Genomic DNA, 20,526 nt, shown 5'->3' with positions numbered 1-20,526 from the left:
CTTTCTCTCTGTCTCTCTGTCCACTCTGTCAAAAAAAACTGTGTTAAGAGAAAATGCACAGACCCAGACATGTCCACCAAGATACTTGTGAACTGCCTCACAACATGCTCACACCTACTGCTCACCTGCCCTAAACAGGAGCACAGCCCAGTGCACTCTAATAATTAGCTCTATAGAAACACAACTTTTTTTTTTTTTTTTTTATATAACAACTCTCATAAAACCCATCTCACTCTGACACAGCGTTCATGAAGGCCACAGTGAACCACCTGTGTTATTGGTGGAATTCGGGGAAAGCCTGAGATTTAATCTATCTAGGATACTATTAGAAAATTAAAAAAAAAGAAACAAACAAAGTGCGGGGAGGGGGGTAGAATCCAACCCATCTTGTTAACCCCCTGGACCCGGTTTTCCCCCAGGGGGCTGGTGAGACTACTCCCCTGCTGGGTGGTACTTTCCCACTGGAGCCTTGCCCTTACTCCGCGGTAACCCAGCAGCCGCAGACACACACCTATGGGCTGATACTTCAGAGCCAAGCGGGTGTACCAGGCATCCTCGAGCTTCTTCAGGGCTTCGCTGTCGTGCAGCGGGAACACTTGCACCACGATGCCAGACGTGAGCAGTCTTCTCACTGCGGAGAGAAAATGGTCCCAATCACGTGAAAACTGGGGAGCCTCAGCTCCGGCGCTCCAGGAACAGAGGTACCCGACACGCAGGTCTGGCGGCACTGCCTGCTCCGAGCGTGGATACGCTTTTGCTTTGCAGAACTCACAGAAATTCACCGTTTTCTTGGACCAACAGAGTAAGAGGATGTAAAATTTCAAACCATGCCAGAGGGTACAAATTAGAATGAGGCCTCCCTCCCCCATTCCATCATCAATAGCAACTTAATTTGTAACCAGACTTCCAAGCGTGCATTAGTAAACACGTACTTTAAAAGCAAAATGGCAATCACCACACTGTTTGTCAACTCTTCTCATGTAACAGCATCTAATATTTTCTTAACGCTTAAATAAACAGAATCTGCAACGTCCATGTTAGAGTCCTAATACTCCTTTGTATGAAGTGCCGCAGCCTAACTAATCCTCTGTTGGAAAATGTGTCCCTGTTTTGCTCTGATCAATAACACGAATGTGCAAGCCCCTTTTGTCACTTGTCCTATCCCCTTACTTAATGGACTTAGAAGTGGAATTGCTAAGGGCAAGGCCAAGGGTGTGTGTGTATTACAATTGGACACAGATTACAAAATTGTCCCTGGAAAGATTTTTTTTTTTTTTTGACAGGCAGAGTAGACAGTGAGAGAGAGAGAGAGACAAAGGTCTTCCTTTGCCGTTGGTTCACCCCCGCAATGGCCAGCGCACCACGCTGATCTGAAGCCTGGAGCCAGGTGCTTCTCCTGGTCTCCCTTGTAGGTGCAGGGCCCAAGGACCTGGGCCATCCTCCACTGCACTCTCAGGCCACAGCAGAGAGCTGGACTGGAAGAGGGGCAACCGGGACAGAATCCGGCACCCCTACCAGGACTTAAAACCTGGGGTGCCGGCACTGCAGGCAGATTAGCCTATTGAGCCATGGCGCTGGCCAGTCCCTGGAAACATGTTTAACAATTTGTCCTCCCACCACCATGAAGGTAAGAAAATGGTCTCTCCATCCTTTTGGATGCTATGTTCAACTTGTTCAATTTGAAAACAAGGATACAAAAGCAGAAAGTATCAAAATCAAACCATGATTTCCCACTTTCAACAGTCACTTGACTAGGTTTTTTTTTTTTTGGACAGGCAGAGTTAGAGAGAGATAGGGAGAAAGGTCTTCCTCCTCCTTTGGTTCACCCCCCAAATGGCCGCTACGGCCGGCACGCTGCACCAATTCAAAGCCAGGGGCCAGGGGCCAGGTGCCTCCTTCTTTGTCTCCCATGCAGGTGCAGGGCCCAAGTACTCGGGCCATCCTCCACTGCCTTCCCGGGCCACAGCAGAGAGCTGGACTGGAAGAGGAGCAACCGGGACAGAATACAGCGCCCTGACCAGGACTAGAACCCGGGGTGCCGGCGCCACAGGTGGAGGATTAGCCTAGTGAGCCGCGGCACCGGCTGTTGACTAGGATTTTAACGTGCACGCACATGGCTGCAAGAGACCAGAGAACAAACCCCGTGGCACCATGAAGTGAAATCAGGACCTTCTCCTACCCACAGTGCTTACTGCAGACTCACTCGTCTCCAAGTCATCAGGAGGCCGTGTGCTCACCGGAACAGAGTCCTCAAATGCGATGCCTTAAGCCCCATCTGGGATGACCCAGTATTTTCCATTAGTTCCTCAGTCTCCTACCAAAGACCAGGCTCCTTGTAAGATGGAGTGTGCATCAAGAAAGGATGCTTTGCCTTTGTGAGTTGTTTAACTTTGCTATTGTCATCCACTGGTAAGCTTTGAGCTTCTTGAGGTCAGCCCAACCCTTACCTCCTAGCTCCCTGTCACCTAAGCCAGTGATAGGAAAATCACACCTGAGACCCCTCCACGAGCACTAGCAGGTAAACATCAGGAACGGAGGGGAAACACCACGTCAGCTTCCAGTGCGGAAAGGCTACACTTAGCACAGAGAAATGGGCGCACTCCGGTCGGGACCCCATCGTCAGATCTTCAGAATAACCGAAAGGCAGACCTAACCTCTCAGAAATGAAAACACAAGACGGGGAGGAGATATCCGACACTACCTATGCAAACAGTCTGGGTCTGAAACTTAATTCTTAGCATCTGGCTCTTAGGATCAAGCCTCGTTGAGTGAGTGATGGTGAGGAAGGCAGTGTCTGGAGGCGAGGACTGAAGGGAAACCTTCCTTCTTAACCTCTGTTAAAGCTTTGCGCTCCAAGTATCAGGAGTTAGGGTAAAAAAGACATACGGTTGGGGTTACATCAGCCTCAGCGCTATCCAACACACTATTCGTGTCTTTCTTGCCCAGGGTTTCCGTGGCCTGTTCTGCAGCTAACTGGAGTTCAAGTGCATTCCCCATCACTGCCCAGATTCTCACGGCTCACTGGGGGCCGCTCAGGCAGGCTCGCTCTTCCCTCCTCCTAAGTCCTATCCTTCTCACTGACTGCACCACGGTTCGAATTTTGAACTGACTTACGGCATCCCAATTATTATTTTACTTTTGCTGAGTTCTTTTGACAAAGGTGACTCTGCTCCATGATTCTGTTTTCAAGCAAAGCCTAAAAATAAGCCCATGAACCAAGGACTCGGAGCAAACACAAAGCTTGCAGGCCCTAAATGACTGGCTGCTCTCACCGTCCATGCCAAAAGCAGGGTTCTGGTTTCAGCTTCTTTCTAAAAATAGAGGTCTTTTTTTTTTTTTTAATCCTTCAAGCTTCTCTCGTCAGCTAAGACCGTAATTACTCGGAAGGAGAGCAGGATGCTGTGGGGGCCTATTTAAAGAAAGAAGCAACGTACACCGGGTTCCTTTCTTCAGGAGTACTTGAACCACGTCTCGTCAAGTACTGGGGTCAGCACCCTTACGGCCACTGAGCAGTCACAGGCGAGTGCTAAGGGAGTGCACGGGGCTCAATGCTGTCACTCGGGGCTGTGTTTCTGGTCTGCCTATTGTTTTTGTCCTTTCTTTCTCTTTTTCCTCCTTTTACTATTTCTGGCTCTCTTTGTAGCAGGTTTGCAGAGCTCTACGCCAGTTTCTTCGGGAGCATCACTTTTTTTTTTTAAGAATTTTTTTTTTTTTTTTTTTTTTTTTTTTTTTTGACAGGCAGAGTGGACAGTGAGAGAGAGACAGAGAGAGAAAGGTCTTCCTTTGCCGCTGGTTCACCCTCCAATGGCCGCCGCTGCAGCCGGCGCACCGCGCTGATCCTGGCAGGAGCCAGGAGCCAGGTGCTTTTCCTGGTCTCCCATGGGGTGCAGGGCCCAAGCACCTGGGCCATCCTCCACTGCACTCCCTGGCCATAGCAGAGAGCTGGCCTGGAAGAGGGGCAACCGGGACAGAATCCGGCACCCCAACCGGGACTAGAACCCGGTGTGCCGGCGCCGCAAGGTGGAGGATTAGCCTATTGAGCCACGGCGCCGGCTCAAGAATTATTTATTTTGAAAGACAGAGGAGTTATAGAAAAAAGTAGAGCCAGAGATAGAGAAAGAAAGCGAGGTCTTCCATTCTGCTGGTTCACTCCCCAGATGGCCACAATGGCCAGAGCTGAGCTGATTCAAAGCCAGGAGACAGGAGCTTCTTCCAGGTCTCCCACGTGGGTGCAGGGGCCCAAGGACTTGGGCCATCTTCTACTGCTTTCCCAGGCCATAGCAGAAAGCTGGATCAGAAGAGGAGCAGCCAGGACTAGAACTGGCACCCTCATGGGATGCGGGTGCTGCAGGCTGGGGCTTTAACCTGCTGTGCCACAGCACCAGCCCCAAGTGTCACTTATTTTTTAATGAACCTCAATTCTTTCCAGGGTGAGAAAGTTTCTGGGGGCCTTTGGCAGGAAAAGTGGTGGCACACAGCTCAGATCCTGCCTAGCTTCCAGTACAAATCCTGGATACTCCACTTCCAATCCAGCTCCTTGCTAATGGCCTGGGAAAACAGCAGAAGGTGGCCCAAGTGCTTCGGCCCCTGCATCCACAAGGGAGACCTGGAAGAAGCTCCTGGCTCCTAACTTCGGATCAGCCCAGCCCTAGATACTGCGGCCATTTGGGCAGTATACCAGTGCATAGCAGATCTCTGGCTCTGGCTCTAACTGCCTTTCAAATAAATAAATAAATAAATAAATAAATAAATAAGGAAGGAAGGAAGGAAGGAAGGAAAGAAGGAGGGAAGGAAGGAGGGAGGGAGGGAGGGAGGAAGGGAGGAAGGGAGGAAGCGAAGGGAAGGGAAGGGAAGGGAAGGGAAGGGAAGGGAAGGGAAGGGAAGGGAAGGGAAGGGAAGGGAAGGGAAGAAGGAAGGAAGGAAGGGAGAGAAAGGTCTTGCTTATCAATGAGCTTGTACCGAGTGGCCCTACGCACCACATAGAGCTTCAGGGAGCCCTGCTCTTGCAGAAGTTTATGTTGGGGTGGCCATCCACACCTGCCTTTGGACAACTAACCAGGAAACACAGAGCCACAGCTAGTTCCGGTCAGCTTCAGCTTCCCACACAGCAGCCCCGCCCTTGCGGCCTCCGGCCTTGGTGGCTGTGGTGCCAGGCAGGGGGAAGAAGAGACCCAGGGGCCCACACACATCCTGTTTGGGGCAGGACAGTAGATTCCCACTCCTCACTGTTCAGGAGCATCCTGCCTCCTGCTCCAGATTTGCAGGGCAAGCAGGCCTGAGTAGCCTGGGCAGATTTTCAAGGCCTACTTTCAGAGTATGTGACTTGGGCATTTACTTTGTTTTCTTACTTTCCCCAGGGACAGAGGTTTCTTCTTAAGTGTCTTGCTTGCTTTGCTTAAAATTCAGTGTCATGAATAAGAACAGGCTGGAGGAATCTTTCTGCCATCATTTGTAACTAAAATTTCCACACTCTATGTTTAAGCAGTTGCTTGGTGCCATTCCCAGAGTTAGGGAAAGAGAGAAGGAGAGACAGACTGAGAGGTCTTCCATCCACTGGTTCATTCCTCAAATGGCCCCAATGGCCAGAGATCAGCCAATCTGAAGCCAGGAGCTTCTTCCCAGTCTCCCATGCAGGTGCAGGGGCCCAAGCATTTGGGCCATCTTCCACTGTTTTCCCAGGCCATAGCAGAGAGCTGGATTGGAAGTCGAGCAGCTGAGACTCAAACCAGCACCCATATGGGATGCCAGCACTGCAGGCGGAGGCTTAGCTACCATGCCACAGCACCGGCCCCTCCAAAATTTTTAAATTTGTTAGCAAGAAAGCATGTTTTCAGACAGCAAGGCATGACATATAAAACGTATGTCAGACTGGGGCACTGTCCTGGTTGCTAAAGTCACCACCCCATTTCTTCCTGTTTCTCTGCACCGATCAGATCAGGTGAAGGCCCAGCTACAGCCTCTTGGGTGTGGCGAGGGCACAGGAAAGAGTGAGTGTGCACCTTCATCAGGGGAGACCATCAAGCAGTTTTCCAACTGACACCACTGCTTCAGAGAGAAATTTTCCACCGCATGAAAACGCAGAAGCAAGACGTTAATGGATTTCTCTTGGGTGTACAGGTAGGCAGGCTCCTGTCCTGAGGCCGTAACAGAAGTAGCTTTGCTGCTGGTAGGACAAGGTTTCTGTCAACAAGGACTATCCCTCACTGCACCCCTCCTTTGTTTGCTCTTTAAACAAAATGAAGAATACTTCATAATGATACAAAGATACAATCTATAATTAAAATCAACCCAAAGTCTTTATGCAGTCAATAACATAGCTGTAAAATCCAAAAAACAAGGGCCAGCACTGTGGCAGAGTAGGTTAAGCTACTGCTTGCAGCACAGGCATTGCATATGGGCATTAGTTTGAGCCAGGCTGCTCCACTTCTAATCCAGCTCCCTGCTAATGCACCTGGGAAAGCAGCAGATGGCCCAAGTGATTCGGCCCCTGCAGAGGCAGCTCCTGGCTTTGGCCTGGCACAACCCTGGCCATTGCAGTCATCTGGGGAGTGAACTAGCAGATCCAAGATTACTTTCTCTCCCTGTTTAACTTTGCCTTTCAAGTAAATAAGTAAATCTTTAAGAAAATTCATAAAAAGATAGCACAAGACAAAGAGCAAATTGGCAGAAACATAATGAAATACTCACAGGTTTGGTAAACTGCTAGGGCTATTAAAGATTAAGAAAACAGTAGAAAGGATACAAGAACTATATGCAATAACATACAAGTAATAGAAATAAATTGTCAAATACTACAAATCTAAATATTCACATCACATCAATTTTGATGCAAAAAATAAGAGTATAAATGGAATTTAGCTGGAAAGTAAAACTCTAAGATTAAAGAAGAATGCTCATGGAAAACTGTACTATGAAAAAAACTATGCAGGAGTTCACAATGTTTGCACCAAAAATAAACATACTTTTCAGTTTCACTTTTCCATGAACTTTTTGAAGTACCCTCAAATTAACATTGCTTTCTATATTGGTAATATCAAAACATAACCTTCATGGATGCTACTAGAAAAGTATTTGATAAAATTTACAGGCACACAAAAATATTCTTCATAAAGTAGAGGAAACAGACACTTTCTAAATATGATAAAAGCCAACATCAGACTCAGTGCTCCAACACAGCAAGACTTCCCTTGATAAACTGAAGGAGTCCCTGCAGGGGAGAATCTGGAAATACCTGCACCTAATGAAATGTCCGCTAAGCCACTCGGACTTCTCAGAGCTCCCCTACTTTGTTTGTAATTTTCAAAAATTTTAAGAGGAAAAAAAGTAAATGTTCATAAGTAGGATGACACCCATATAACCAAGATAAAAAGGGTTAAATCTAACATGGTCATCTAAAATGATGACCAAAACATACCCACTAAGTTAAAAAAGCAAGGTCCAAAATGCTATGTTCTGCCTATGACTATCTGTTTGGACATGTGTTCTCTTGGACAGTATTTCTCCCAGGGTATAAAAGAATGGTAGGGGCTGCCACTGTGGAGTAGTGGGTAAAGCCTCTGGCTGCGGTGCTGGCATTGCATTCCATACGGGCGCCAGTTCGAGTCCTGGCTGCTCCACTTCGATCCAGCTTTCTGCTATGGGCTGGGAAGGCAGTAGAAGATGGTCCAAGTCCTTGGGCCCCTGCACCCACGTGGGAGACCTGGAAGAAGCTCCTGGCTCCTGGCTTCGGATCGGGGCATAGCTCCAGCCGTTGTGGCCAACTGGGGAGTGAACCAGTGTATGGAAGGCCTCTTTCTCTCTCTCTGCCTCTGCCTCTCCTTCTCTCTGTGTGTAACTCTTCCAAATAAATAAATAAATCTTTCAAAAAATAAAAAGAACAGTAAGGGGGACTTGGAGATGTGGGTTAAGACTTGGTATTATCTCAATTTTTCTATGTTTGATTTTTTATCATAGACATCTATTAGCTTTTCAGTTGACAAAAATAGAAAACAGATGTGAAAGATGCATGGGGGAAGCATCTTCCTGCCAAAGGTCCTATCAACTGGAAAGAGGACTTTCAACGCCTAAGGAACAGACTATGAGCCCTGCTCTCGCCAGCATCCTGAGTATAGTTCAGAATGGGCGAGAATCAATGCTGCAGGTTGCTTTAGAAAAAAAGAAAGGAGCTCCTATTAAAAAGTGAAAATAAACAACTTATCTAAAAAATAAAATCTTTAAAAAAAAAATACTTAAGAAAATACTCCAAAAAACACAAAGGCAGAAAAGGGAAGATTCAAATTTGGGAAAATCCCATCAAAGGAAGTCCCAATACTCACCACAGGACAGGAAGTTAGAAGACTTTCAAGACAAAGAAAAGAACATCTCAGAAGTCCTCCTGCTACCCCTCAGGGCTGAGGACCTCAGACAGCCAGAGAAGACACAGCATCAGCTGTGATGCATGCTTGGCCAAAACATCCCGGAGACGGGAAAGGCAAGGAACAGAGGGACAAGCAGGTAGCACTCTGAAAACCCAGGCTCTGAAGCAACCTATGGGGCAGACAGCCTGGTCTCTTCAGGCAAGGCCATGTCATGTTGGGGGGAGGGGAATGCCAAAGAGAAATGGTTTTATATTAAGAGATTTAGAGATAATAAGCAAACAAGACGCATGATTGTTGATTGGATCTTGCTCTGAGCAAACTCCAAAGTTTGATGGGGGGGGGTTGGGGGGGGGGAGTGAATGTGCACTGGTTCTTGGAAAGCTGCCCTGGGGGCGGTCAGAGGAGTGCATTCCACTGACATTAGAGCAAACCAGACTGAGGACGCAGAAGCATATTCAGCTGCTCCAAGGCCTTGTTACTTAGCCGGGTTTGATGTAAACTGGATCAAAAGAGTACACAGCACACTCTTTCATTCTGCAAACTAGCCTTCTCATTAAAACAGAATTACAGGAAATCAGAAAAATGCAAATAGCTCATCTGCATTCAGGTACTTTGTCACTTTGTAAATCCGGAGCTTTTTCTTGTTTGCATGTGTTCCTACTCAGTGAGATCACAGAGAACGGACAGAGGGTCCAGGCAAGGGTCACTGCTAATGCTCACGCCCCTCCTCCACCGAGGTTTCATTACAGCACACGTTCAGGCACAACCTAACCGCTCCTACTGGAACTGCGTGCATGTTCACACTGAGCTTTAAGCTCACTGAATGCTGCGAGGCCTTGATAATTAGGAAGCAGAGAACCACACAAAGCAAACGCATTGATTTACAGGTGCAATGTAAGGAGGCTGAAAGAGCAAAAGACACGCTCCTGTCATAAAAAAATAAGCTACTGCCAAATTGTGTAAGCTTTCTAGAAGTCTCCATAATTTGCTATTTATGTCTGTTAAGAAAACAATAGTTGCATGAACGTGCGTCTTAATGAAACCGATTGATAGAATGACTTACATAGTGATTTTCCTGGGTACAACTTTGCCTGGGGATAACCAGGGATCATGTTTTCATCTTTAGCTCTCAGATTTTCAAGTTCGTGCTTGATAATGAACTGACATTCTGCCATTGTGAGGAAATCATCATTGTTTTCTAAAATAAGACAAAAACTTCCAGTTATTTTCTCAGTAATAATTATAGCAAAATTAAGAAATATTCTCATCACTGAAGATCATGCACATGATATAGCCAATAAATGCAAGTAATCATAAAACTGGTAAATTAAATACAACATAAAACTCTTTACATATTTTATAAGGATTAAAAAAACATCAGGCCATCCCATCACACAAATCTTCAGTCTTCTTCACAGTTAGGACACAGCACGGTACAAACACTCAACCAACGTACCCCTGCTTGACCTCGTGTACCACCAGTGAAGTGGCAGTATGACACCACAGCGGCCCTGCCTTCCTCGGTTCTTGCTAAAAAAAATAAAAAGAAAAAGCAAAGCTTCTCTTCTGGAACTCGCTCGGAGCCTGAACGGAATTCACGGCACTGCCACATCCAGCGGAGCAGAGCAGGCAGGCACTGAGGTTTCTAGAGGACCCCTCTAGCGTGTTTCCTCCTATCCTCCTATAAGCCAATGAGTACTCATCATGGTCAGAATCAGACTGCAGTAATTCATCTAAGCCACATGCATCCTTCTAATGTGTGTTCTGCTACTCCAGCAGTGGCAAGAAGAGCCCGTGGGCCAAATGTGGCCTGCCATGTGCTGTTTTGCTTGTTTGGGATTTTGTGTGTGTGTGGCATACGAAACTTATTACTAAAGTGTTTTTCCCATAATGTATGATATTGTCATCCTAGCTTGACCTGTGTTGGTGGCCAGAGCTGCCTGATGCCTAGGGCACATAATAACAACAACAACAACAATAACTTAAGATGTTGGTCTCTCCTTCCTGCCTTTTCACAAGGCCAAAACAGACACACTGGCTCCTGTGACAACCTTCAAGTGGACCCCACCAAGTCACCAACACTTTGCCCTTTTCACCCAAATCCAGTAACAAAGGCTGTGACTCTTCTGCCATCCTTGATGGGCGGGCCCCTGATACACTTCCTAATGACTTTAATCCTTCCTTTTTCCAGCACAATTCCCTTTGCATAAAAGCTGCTGGCCGTCAGGGCTGCTCCCAGATGGGCTGTCTCCTACTGCTCATCATGGCCACTTCTGGCCCATCATTAACTGCGAGCTTCCTGGCGGGATGCAGACTGTGACACGCGACCATCCTGCTGGCCCACGGGCCCGAGCTGCATCACGGAAACACAACCTCACCCACTAACTGATGCACTAGGACTGCTCCTTACTGACAGTACTGAGCCAATGCAACGGAGACCACATGGTCCCCAGAGCCCATTTACTACTGGGTCCTTTGTTCAAACTGTGTGCTGACCCCCGACGTATTTCACATAGACTTTCTGTATCAACAGGAAGTCTGATAGAAACAGAAACCCGCGGGCCTTACCATGGAAACCTTTGAAGTTCTGCCGCGTTCCGTACGTGAAGGCTCGCATGGCGTCATCATTGCACTCTTTCACCAGCCCCACGGCTTCTGCCCCCAGCAACAGCCTAATCCTGGAGGCACCCACAAGATACAAGTTCTGGTTTTCCAGCGTTTCTTTCTCATACTTATTTAACAAGGGCCTAAACAACAGCTGAGCACCTACAAAAACACAAAGAGGAGCACCAGCTTAGAGGCCAAAGTTTCCACAATGAGTACCTTCCAAACAGATTTAAGGTTCTGGATCCAAGCAAAAAGGAAGTATACATTGGGGATGGCGGTTTTTAAATAAATGCAACAACTGGAAAATGCAGCAGTAACAGGCTTGCCATTTGCTCAAATGAGAAATGGATGCACAAATCTAACATTTATTAGCTCGGGGCATCAAACTGCGAAAGGATTCAGTTAGCTAACATAAACATAACAGATCGAAATTTAACCAAATTAATTAAAATATTTCTGCAAGAAAAGCCACACGTGTAATATCATTACATGGACTGCATCAAATGCTGTGAATGTTAACTATCAAAGAGGAAAGTGCAACAGAACTTTCCAATGACTTATCCCATAATCTCCCACATTAAAATAGGTTTTCCTTTTTTTTAAGATTTATTTATTTATTTGGAAGTCAGAGTTACACACACACACACACAGAGAGAGAGAGAGAGAGAGAGAGAGAGACAGACAGACAGACAGACAGACAGAGACAAAGGTCTTCTATCTGATGGTTCACTCCCCAGTTGGCAGCAAAAGCTGGAGCTGTGCCAATCTGAAGCCAGGAGCCAGGAGCTTCCTCCAGGTGTCCCACATGAGTGCAGGGGTTCAAGGACTTGGGCCATCTTCTACTGCTTTCCCAGACCATAGCAAAGAGCTGGATCGGGGGTAGAGCAGCTAGGTCTCAAACTGGTGCCCATACAGGACGCCGGCGCTTCAGGCCAGGGTGTTAACTCACTGCGCCACAGCGCAGGCCCCAAGGTTTTGTTTGTTTGTTTGCTTGTTTATGAGACAGGGAGTGAGCTCCCATCTGCTGGTACACTTAGTGCCCAAAATAGCTGGAGCTAGCCCAACATGAAACCAGGACATAAGAACTAAATCTGGGTCTCCCACGAAGGTGGCAAGGACACAATTACTTGAGCCATCACCATTGCCTCCCCCTGTGGGCCATCAGCAGGAAGCTGGAGTCGGGAGCTGGAAGTGGAACCCAGGTACTCCAATATGGGATGCTGGTCTTAACCACCAGGCCAAATGCTGCCTTTTTTAGCTAAGTTTAATGGTATTTTTCTAAAATAAGTTCCCAAGTCATTCAAAGTAGATGCCATGGTTTGATATCGTATATGCAATTACTACTTAAAAGATTACAAAAAAAGATTTGCATATAATTTATTTTGAGCTATATCAAATATGTAAATTTATTTTACTATTTACCCTCCAGAAATGACAGACAGGAATTACACTCATCACATGGCGCTGTTACTGAAATATGGCTTGAATGCACCCTGAAAGGGTTCACGTACTGGAAGCTTGGTCCCCAGTGTGGGAGTGTTATGGTGGTGGAAAGTGGAAGAGGTGGGGCCTAGGTGGGAGCTACCCCTGCAAAGCATTAATTTAGGTCTTGCAGAACCCCAATTAGCCCCTGAGCAGGTTGAGTATCCTAAGAAGAGTCTGGCCTCTCACGTCTCTCTGGCCTCCAGTCTCAATACATGAACTCTCCCTCTCACACACACTGCCACCAGGATGCCATCCCCATGTGGGTTAAAACTAGCCACACCACGGTAGGCTAATCCTCTGCCAGCAGTGCCGGCATCTCACGTGGGCGCCGGTCTGTGTCCCAGATGCTCCACCTGTGATGCAGCTCTCAGCTATGGCCTGGGAAAGCACTAGAAGATGGCCCAAGTCCTTGAGTCCCTGCATCATGTGGGAGACCAGGAAGCAGCTTCCGGCTCCTGGTTTCGGATAGGCCCAGCTCTAGCCATTGTGGCCTTTTGGGGAGTGAATCAGCAGACAGAAGCCCTCTCTGTCTCCCCTTCTGTCTGTAACTCTGCCTCTCAAATAAATAAATAAATCTGAAAAAAAAAAAAAAAGTAGCCACAGGCCCTCACCACAGCTAGACAGATGCTGGAAGCATGCTCATGGATCTCCTCAACTGTGAGTACATAAATCTCTTTCCTTTATAAAGTACACAACTCAGGTATTTTGTAAAAGAACAGAAAATGGAGTAAGACAGATGGTAACAGCATAATGAGCAGAGTTAATATTTCACTTACCTAATGGATCAATGTATTAAGCTTAATGTATTACGATACCTTTGGCAGGGTAATTCACATTTGAGGTACTAAAGGTTTTAATAACAAGTGTATTCAATTTACAGAAAATAAAACTACACCAACATGCTATTTTTCATTCTTCCTACTGTGCAGATGAAAAATTCGATCAACAAATAGGGTGGTGAGTCAGTGACCAAGAAGGTGCCCTGCTCTGCTCAGCTCTCCTTTCAAAATCTCTGAGGAGCAAGGTTGGCTACAGGCGCCTCCTGCCATGCCGCTGGGTGCCAACCCTCAAACCCAGGCCAAGCTTCTGGCATTGGCTGAGCATGGATGGAGGTTCCCCCGGAACAAGGCCATTGCCATGCAACATGGGTGTCCTTCACAGGACAACAGTGATCCCGACCTTCTAAGCAAGCCGGAAGGCACTCTGTGCCTAACTCACCATGATCTCATGACAAAGGTTCCCCTGTGTACCTCCTGGGCATCAAATTCTATCTTGGCATCTCTTGCTTGTTAGACTCAAACAGACAGTGAATGTGAGCACAAAGATGCCAGCATCCTATCTGGGCACTGGTTCGAGTCCAGGCTGCCCCATTTCTGATTCAGCTCCCTGCTAATGTGCCTGGGAACGCAGTACAAGATGGCCCAAATGCTTGGGCCTCTGCACCCACATGGGAGACCTGAAAGAAGCTCCTGGCTTCAGACTGGCGCAGCTCCGGCCGTTGTGGCCATCTGGGGAGTGAACCAGTGATGGAAGACCTTTCTCTTTTCTGTCTCTCTGCCTATCTCTGCCTGTCAAAAAAATAAATCTTTAAAACAAACACAACACTTTCAGTATCTTCTCACTCACCTGAAGATACTTTAATAAGGGGCTATGACTTCCCAATTTGTTCATGTGATTCCTCTGGTATTTCACGTCCCCAGGCAACACGCTGACAGAGCCATGAGCATTTTTTTCATCCTTAAGCCGTAAGCCTTGGGAGAGGAAGACCTACATGGCCCCCTTCACCATTTCTGGCCGCCATTCCCATCACCCCATTCTTACAGCAAGTTAAATCAGCCTTTCTGTGTCAGCAAGGATCAGAACTTGCATTATGACTGCAAATACTGCTTCTGGCTAAGCTATGAATTTTTTGCTTCATTTTCCATTTTCCCAGAAGTTGCTAACTGCCTTGCTTTATCACTTGTAGCAACTCCCTGAGCTCTTGGCCAGCTGTCTGTGGCCCTCGATACAGACATGAAAGGTGCCCCCACCAGCATCACCTCCTTAGAGAACTCCTTCACTCTGCCCTCATACCTGTTGACAGCTGGGGGAGTGGGGGGGCGCAGAGAACTCCAGATCTGAAATCTTTGCGCCAGAAACAAAGCTATGCCATTGCTTTCCAGCTTCCAATGTTTCTGTTAGGAAAGTTTGTTCCTTTATAACTGACCTCTTTTCTTTGTCCTGTTAGTTGATTCAAGCTCTTCTGTCCCCAGGGTTCTGTCAACAAGGAGCCACATGCATTCACTGAGCTGGATCCTGCTCAATCTGCAAACCCCAGGCACCATTCTCAGGTGTTCTCTGCAGTGCTCTGTTCCCCTCTCTTCTGTTCCCCTCCACACCTCCTTCATCCAGCTGTGTACCTTCCGGACCAGTCCTTTGTTTTTCCTGCTCTTGTTTCTCAATTCTTGACCTTTCTGCTCTTCTTTCTTCTGTCTTGGAGGGTTTTGTAAACAGTACTTATTATTACTTATTTGAAAGAGAGAAAGAGAGGGAGAAATTTTTGATCCACTAGTTCACTCCCCAAATGCCTGCAACAGGCAGAGCTGGGCCAAGCCAAAGCCAGGAGCCAGGAACTCCGCCCAGGTCTCCCACATGGGTGGCAGGGACCCAAGCACTTGACCCATCAGCTCCTGCCTCCAATGGTGCACATTAGCAGGAAGCGGGAAAGGACAGCAGAGCCAGGACTCAAACCCAGGCATTCTCATGTGGGATGTCGGCATCAGGCACCCGCCCCCAATAATATCCTATTCTTGATTTATAGATGTCATAGCTTTCCATAACTCAGAAAACCAAGACGTATACTCTTTGGTTTTCTTCTTTCGCTTCATCTGTTGCTTTAGTCTTAGCTTTCTGATTCATGTTAGGGATTTTTCTCCGACAGCTGGTGGCCTTTGGTTGTATGCTCATGTCTAAGAACGATGCTCTAAAAGGGAAGTCCCAGGGCTTAGATGGAAATCATTAGTGACACCTTTAATGCAAGATAAAGTCTGATCAAGTAGTTTTCCATTGGCAACCTCTGATGTCTGCAGCTTTGGTTATTTTGTTTTAAGCTGGTCATATTCTCCAGAGAAATACTGTTCCACATGCTTCCTACATGATTTGAATCTGCCTACTAATATTTTGGAAACTGATTTAGGTATGGGACTGGTGGGCTGGAGGAAAATGGAATGGAATTCAGTTCGTACCTTGTTTTCAGTACACACTCTCTGGCCCCAAGTGTGCAAAGAGCCCCCAGGCCAAAACACACACCTGCCCTGCGCTAGAGAATCTCCCTCAGTGCTGGCAGAATATGAAAGAATCCAAAGATCTAATGATTTCTTAAACAGACCTTAGTCCACCCTCTCTTCTTCTTGGGATTATTTTTATCTCCATCTCCAAACTCCCCCCACCCCCCACCTCCATGTCCCTGGTTCCCCAGTTTTCTGGATTATTCTGCAGTGTAAACCAGATTAGACCTTAAATTTTGCCCTTGCCAGCCAAAGTTAGGGCTTTCTGAAATCTGAGAAGTTAATTACTACTCACCCACCTGCTTTCTAGCCTACCAATTTTTGTTGATATTATAATTTTTCTTCTTTGCCAGTGTGGACTTACATTTTTTATCTATTTCTTTAAGTTATTTTTATTATCATTTGAATAATAGTCTGGAAGAAAACACGAGTACTAAATCTACCACCTTTACCTGGAAAACCAAGAACACCTTTTTGCAAAGTTGTTTTCTACTCATCTAAGCCATGGAGAAAGATGCTCCTTCCCCACACCTTTTCATTCTCCTATGTCTATAAATGCAAAAAAGAAGGCTAGGAATATAATGGAGTCTCTTGTGCTAAAATACTACACATTTCAGAAACATTCTAGAAAACATTCTAGAGAAGAGACCCAGTCCAGTAAAATGCCTCAAATTTCAGCAAGCAAAATCTCCTATTTTTAAGTTTCCTTTTGGTTCCATTGATTGAAAAAAAGTAAAAATTCCACTTTGATTCACTACCAACCGACACCACAGCTCACTTGGCTAATCCTCCGCCTGTGGCGCTGGCACCCCGGGTTCTAGTACGGCTGGGGCTCTGGATTCTGTCCCGGTTGCCCCTCTTCCAGTCCAGCTCTCTGCTGTGGCCTGGGAAGGCAGTGGAGGATGGCCCAAGTCCTTGGGCCCTGCATCCGCATGGGAGACCAAGAAGAGGCACCTAGCTCCTGGCTTTGGATCGGCACAGCATGCCAGCCGCAGCACGCCAGCCACAGCACGCCGGCCGTAGAGGCCATCTAGGGGGTGAACCAACGGAAAAGGAAGACCTTTCTCTCTGTCTCTCTCTCTGTCTAAATCTGCCTGTCCAAAAAAAAAAAAAAAAAAGAAAGAAAAAGAAAAAGCAAGCAAGCAAGAAAGCAAGCACTACCATCTACAATCACCCTTTTTTTTTTTTTTAAGACCTAGCCCCCTGAGGTCAGCGCCATGGTACAGTAGGTTAATCCTCCACCTGCGGCGCCAGCATCCCATATGGGCGCTGGTTCTAGTCACGGCTGCTCCTCTTCCAATCCAGCTCTCTGCTGTGGCCCAGGAGGGCAGTGGAGGATGGCCCAGGTGCTTGGGCCCCTGCACCCGCATGGGAGACCAGGAGGAAGCACCTGGCTCCTGGCTTCGGATTGGCACAGCTCCTGCCGTTGCGGCCATTTGGGGAGTGAACCAGCAGAAGGAAGACCTTTCTCTCCGTCTCTCCCTCTCTCTCTCTATAACTCTACCTGTCAAATCAATAAATAATAAAATCCTAAAAAAAAAAAAAAGATCAACAGAAAGAATATAGATTAAAAAAAAAAAAAAGATTTAGCCTCTTCAAGAGAGGGCTGAGCTTTGGCATAGACCCTTGCCACTCCAAAAATCCCTGCCAATGTGTCACCCTGCCCTTCCACTTACTATTACACTAAGTATGTAAGTGATTCCCTTGTGTGCACTGGGTATTGCTTTGTGACAGCTCTCTCACTAACACTTGCTTCTAGCCTGAATTCCTCCAACCTGGCATCAGTGTCTCCATCCCGACCACGAAATCTTTGCAGGCAGAGACCACCGGCATCTACCTCTTCCTCGGACCATAAACTTGACACATGAAGCACGATCAATAGATACTTGCTCGTTCATGTGACAGATATTTATTAGGCCCCTACTGTGCACCCAGCACTGTGCTGGGCCGTGCGTTGAAAGCTGTGAAAAAAACCACTCACGCTGCCACTCGAGTCTGATAGAGGTTTACAATCTAATGTTGAGTTAAGATCTAGTTCTGAGGCCAAGGAAGATAATAAAGGGCAGAGCAAAGAACGTTACTAAAAATATATAGATACATAATAAGAATTGTAAATCGTATTTGAAATAGTTGGTGCTCTACATCCATGCATGTAACCAACCTTGGATGGGAAAATGTAGTTGGGCCTCTAATGACTGCACGTGCAGTGAACATGTACCAGCTTTCTCCTTTTCATTATTCCCTACACGACATGCAGGACAACCATCTGCACAGCTTTCATAGTGTATCCAATAATCTAAGTAAGATGATTGAGAGTATATGGGAGAATGCTCAGAGGTTACTCGAAGATAGGAAGCCGTCTTAGACACAGAGCATGAGCATCTGAGTACCCACAGACTGAGGGACAGCGACACACGGTCACCCACTGGGTACCACCGATTTCACTCACCTCCATCCTTCTTTTTAGAAATGATTCTGTTCTTCAGCCATTCTTTGGTTTCTTCTTTGACATCCTGAGCAAGTTCTATGACTACCAAAGGTGTAAAAGAACTCTCCGAGGTATCCAGGGCTGATAAGGTCACTTTCATCGTGGACAAACTTGCTAAAAAATTAGAACAAAAACCATGGTTACGATAGCAAAGAGAAATACACTATGGACAGTTGACATTTTCTCTTGATCACACCTCACGCTGGCTTCCCAGACCACGGCCAAGTTCTCAGGACCCAAAGGGGTCATGTGACAGCCTCAACCAAGAGGTACAAGCCAGACTTTAGAAAGAACAAATCCTTGCTGTAAGCAGCTCAGAACCTAGCACCAGCAACATCCAAGCAAACGAAGGGCAGCAGCGTACAACGTCCTCTTACATGAAAGGAACAGGAAAGCATTCACAAAGCGTGTGGCCTTTTGACAATGGACGGTGCTCTAAGTAGAGAAAACAGTACTTCCCTACAAAATGTTGATGAACAAACAGCCAGCAAGTCCAGAGAAATACAAGGGGTCAGGTGTGGCTGGAGCATTACCTCCGTGTAAGAAGCATGAGCTGGTATCTAACTTGGACCCCTGGTTACCAAGGAAATGGGCTTTGTCTAATCAATAATGGGAGTCACTAATTCATCATATGCAAAGCACAGATACATTCAGTATGGAACTATTACAGATCCTAGAGGGGTTAGCCTAGAGTACGGGGCCGTTAGAATCATCTAGAAAGAGCTGATACTGGCCTGAACTGTAACAGGGGAGAAGTAAGGACATACTAGATGCAAAATCGACAGAAGCTGACAGCTGGACTGAGTGGACTAGGCGAAATACAAAGAGGTTAGTGGGGAGCACATTGTCAGACTGTAATTAGGTGGAACTTTCTATGGCACCCATCTCAGCCAGAAGAGCTGCTATCATCTCCCCCAAAACCACAGTCTGACCCCAGGACACTTTAACTAAAAAGCAGAAGCCAAGACTCCCACTTCCAAGACAGCAGATGAGCAGGTGGGACAAAGCCTTCTGCTGACAACACCTGGACAACGCAGAGACACCAGACACCAACTCTGTCGTTAGCACACAGCACACCAAGGAAAAGGGTCAGATAAAACCCCCGCTTAAAGAATACTCCCTAAAGACAACAGTGCGCCAGGAGCCCTGAGTGGAGCTGAAGCCGAGGATCAGGAGACAAGCTAACGTGCATGAGAATGAAGAGAAACCACAGGTAACAGAAACATGCACAAGATCCAAACAACAAAGGTCACTGAACAAGACTTTTTTTTTTTTTTTTTTTTGACAAGCATAATGGACAGTGAGAGGGAGAGAGACAGAGAGAAAGGTCTTCCTTTCGTTGGTTCACCCTCCAATGGCCACCGCGACCAGCGCACTGTGCTGATCTGAAGCCAGGAGCCAGGTGCTTCTCCTGGTTTCCCATGCGGGTGCAGGGCCCAAGCACTTGGGCCATCCTCCACTGCCTTCCTGGGCCACAGCAGAGAGCTGGACTGGAAGAGGAGCAACCAGGACAGAATCCGGCGCCCCGACTGGGACTAGAACCGGGAGTGCCGGTGCCACAGGCGGAGGATTAGCCTAGTGAGCCGCAGCGCCCGCCTGGACAAGACTTTATCATGGTAAAGGAACCAAAAGATTGAGAAGTATAGCTAAGAACTTAAAACTATTTTAATAGAATTCTAGAGTTTAAAAATATTAAGTCAAAATGAAGAACCTAAGGGAGGCTTTATGAAAAGTAACATAAGCTAAACAGAAAAATAAATGAACTACGGTGTGCAGCAAACACTAGGACGAAGCCCTAACAGCAAAGAAAATACACAAAATAAAAAGAAAATGCGGAGAATCTTGGGAAAAAAGGATCTATTAGGGCAAAAGCACTCTCTGAAGAGAAAATGACCAAGAATTTCCCCCTCCTCTTTAATTCTCCCTTATTCAGCGCTCACTACATACAAGATACCGCACCAGGTACCTATACACACATGTTCTTTCAAGCCTCCTAATGGTCCTAAGACTTGCACTTTAAAAATTAAGAAAATCAAATGAAATTACTTTGGTAAGCACACAGGAAGCACAAAAGTTAATTTGCCATCTCATAGAGCTTAGAACTAGAGAAAAAAGGAGCTGGCGCCACAACTCACTAGACTAATCCTCTGCCTGTGGTGCCAGCACCCCAGGTTTTAGTCCTGGTCATGGCGCCGGATTCTGTCCCGGTTGCTCCTCTTCCAGTCCAGCTCTCTGATGTGGCCCGGGAGTGCAATGGAGGATGGCCCAAGTGCTTGGGCCCTGCACCCACATGGGAGACCAGGAGGAAGCACCTGGCTCCTGG

At 46.8% G+C, this 20,526-nt stretch overlaps 1 protein-coding gene across 19 annotated transcripts in view; it reads right to left on the bottom strand.

The window, feature by feature from the left end:
• ANO10 (anoctamin 10) overlaps positions 1–20,526 on the bottom strand; it is a 197,737-nt gene that overhangs the window by 163,112 nt on the left and 14,099 nt on the right. For 16 of the 19 annotated variants that reach the window (XM_089306448.1, XM_089306447.1, XM_089306452.1 and 13 more), the window contains 4 exons: positions 18,165–18,317; positions 10,926–11,123; positions 9,421–9,555; positions 512–631 (listed from right to left, as the gene is read on the bottom strand). In XM_089306448.1, coding sequence (XP_089162574.1) covers positions 512–631; positions 9,421–9,555; positions 10,926–11,123; positions 18,165–18,303 — 592 coding nt within the window. In that variant the 5' untranslated portion in view covers positions 18,304–18,317. Of the gene's footprint in view, positions 1–511; positions 632–9,420; positions 9,556–10,925; positions 11,124–14,655; positions 14,916–18,164; positions 18,318–20,526 lie in introns of those variants that run through there. The other 3 variants (XM_089306453.1, XM_070050956.1, XM_089306445.1) reach the window with 2 other exon arrangements.

The sequence above is a fragment of the Oryctolagus cuniculus genome, chromosome 10, assembly GCF_051225735.1.
Source record: "Oryctolagus cuniculus isolate XC-2025 breed Fujian yellow rabbit chromosome 10, ASM5122573v1, whole genome shotgun sequence".
Taxonomy (NCBI): Eukaryota; Metazoa; Chordata; class Mammalia; order Lagomorpha; family Leporidae; genus Oryctolagus; species Oryctolagus cuniculus.
The sequence above is the reverse complement of the archived record's forward strand: the minus strand, read 5'-3'. Positions and strand labels throughout refer to the sequence as shown.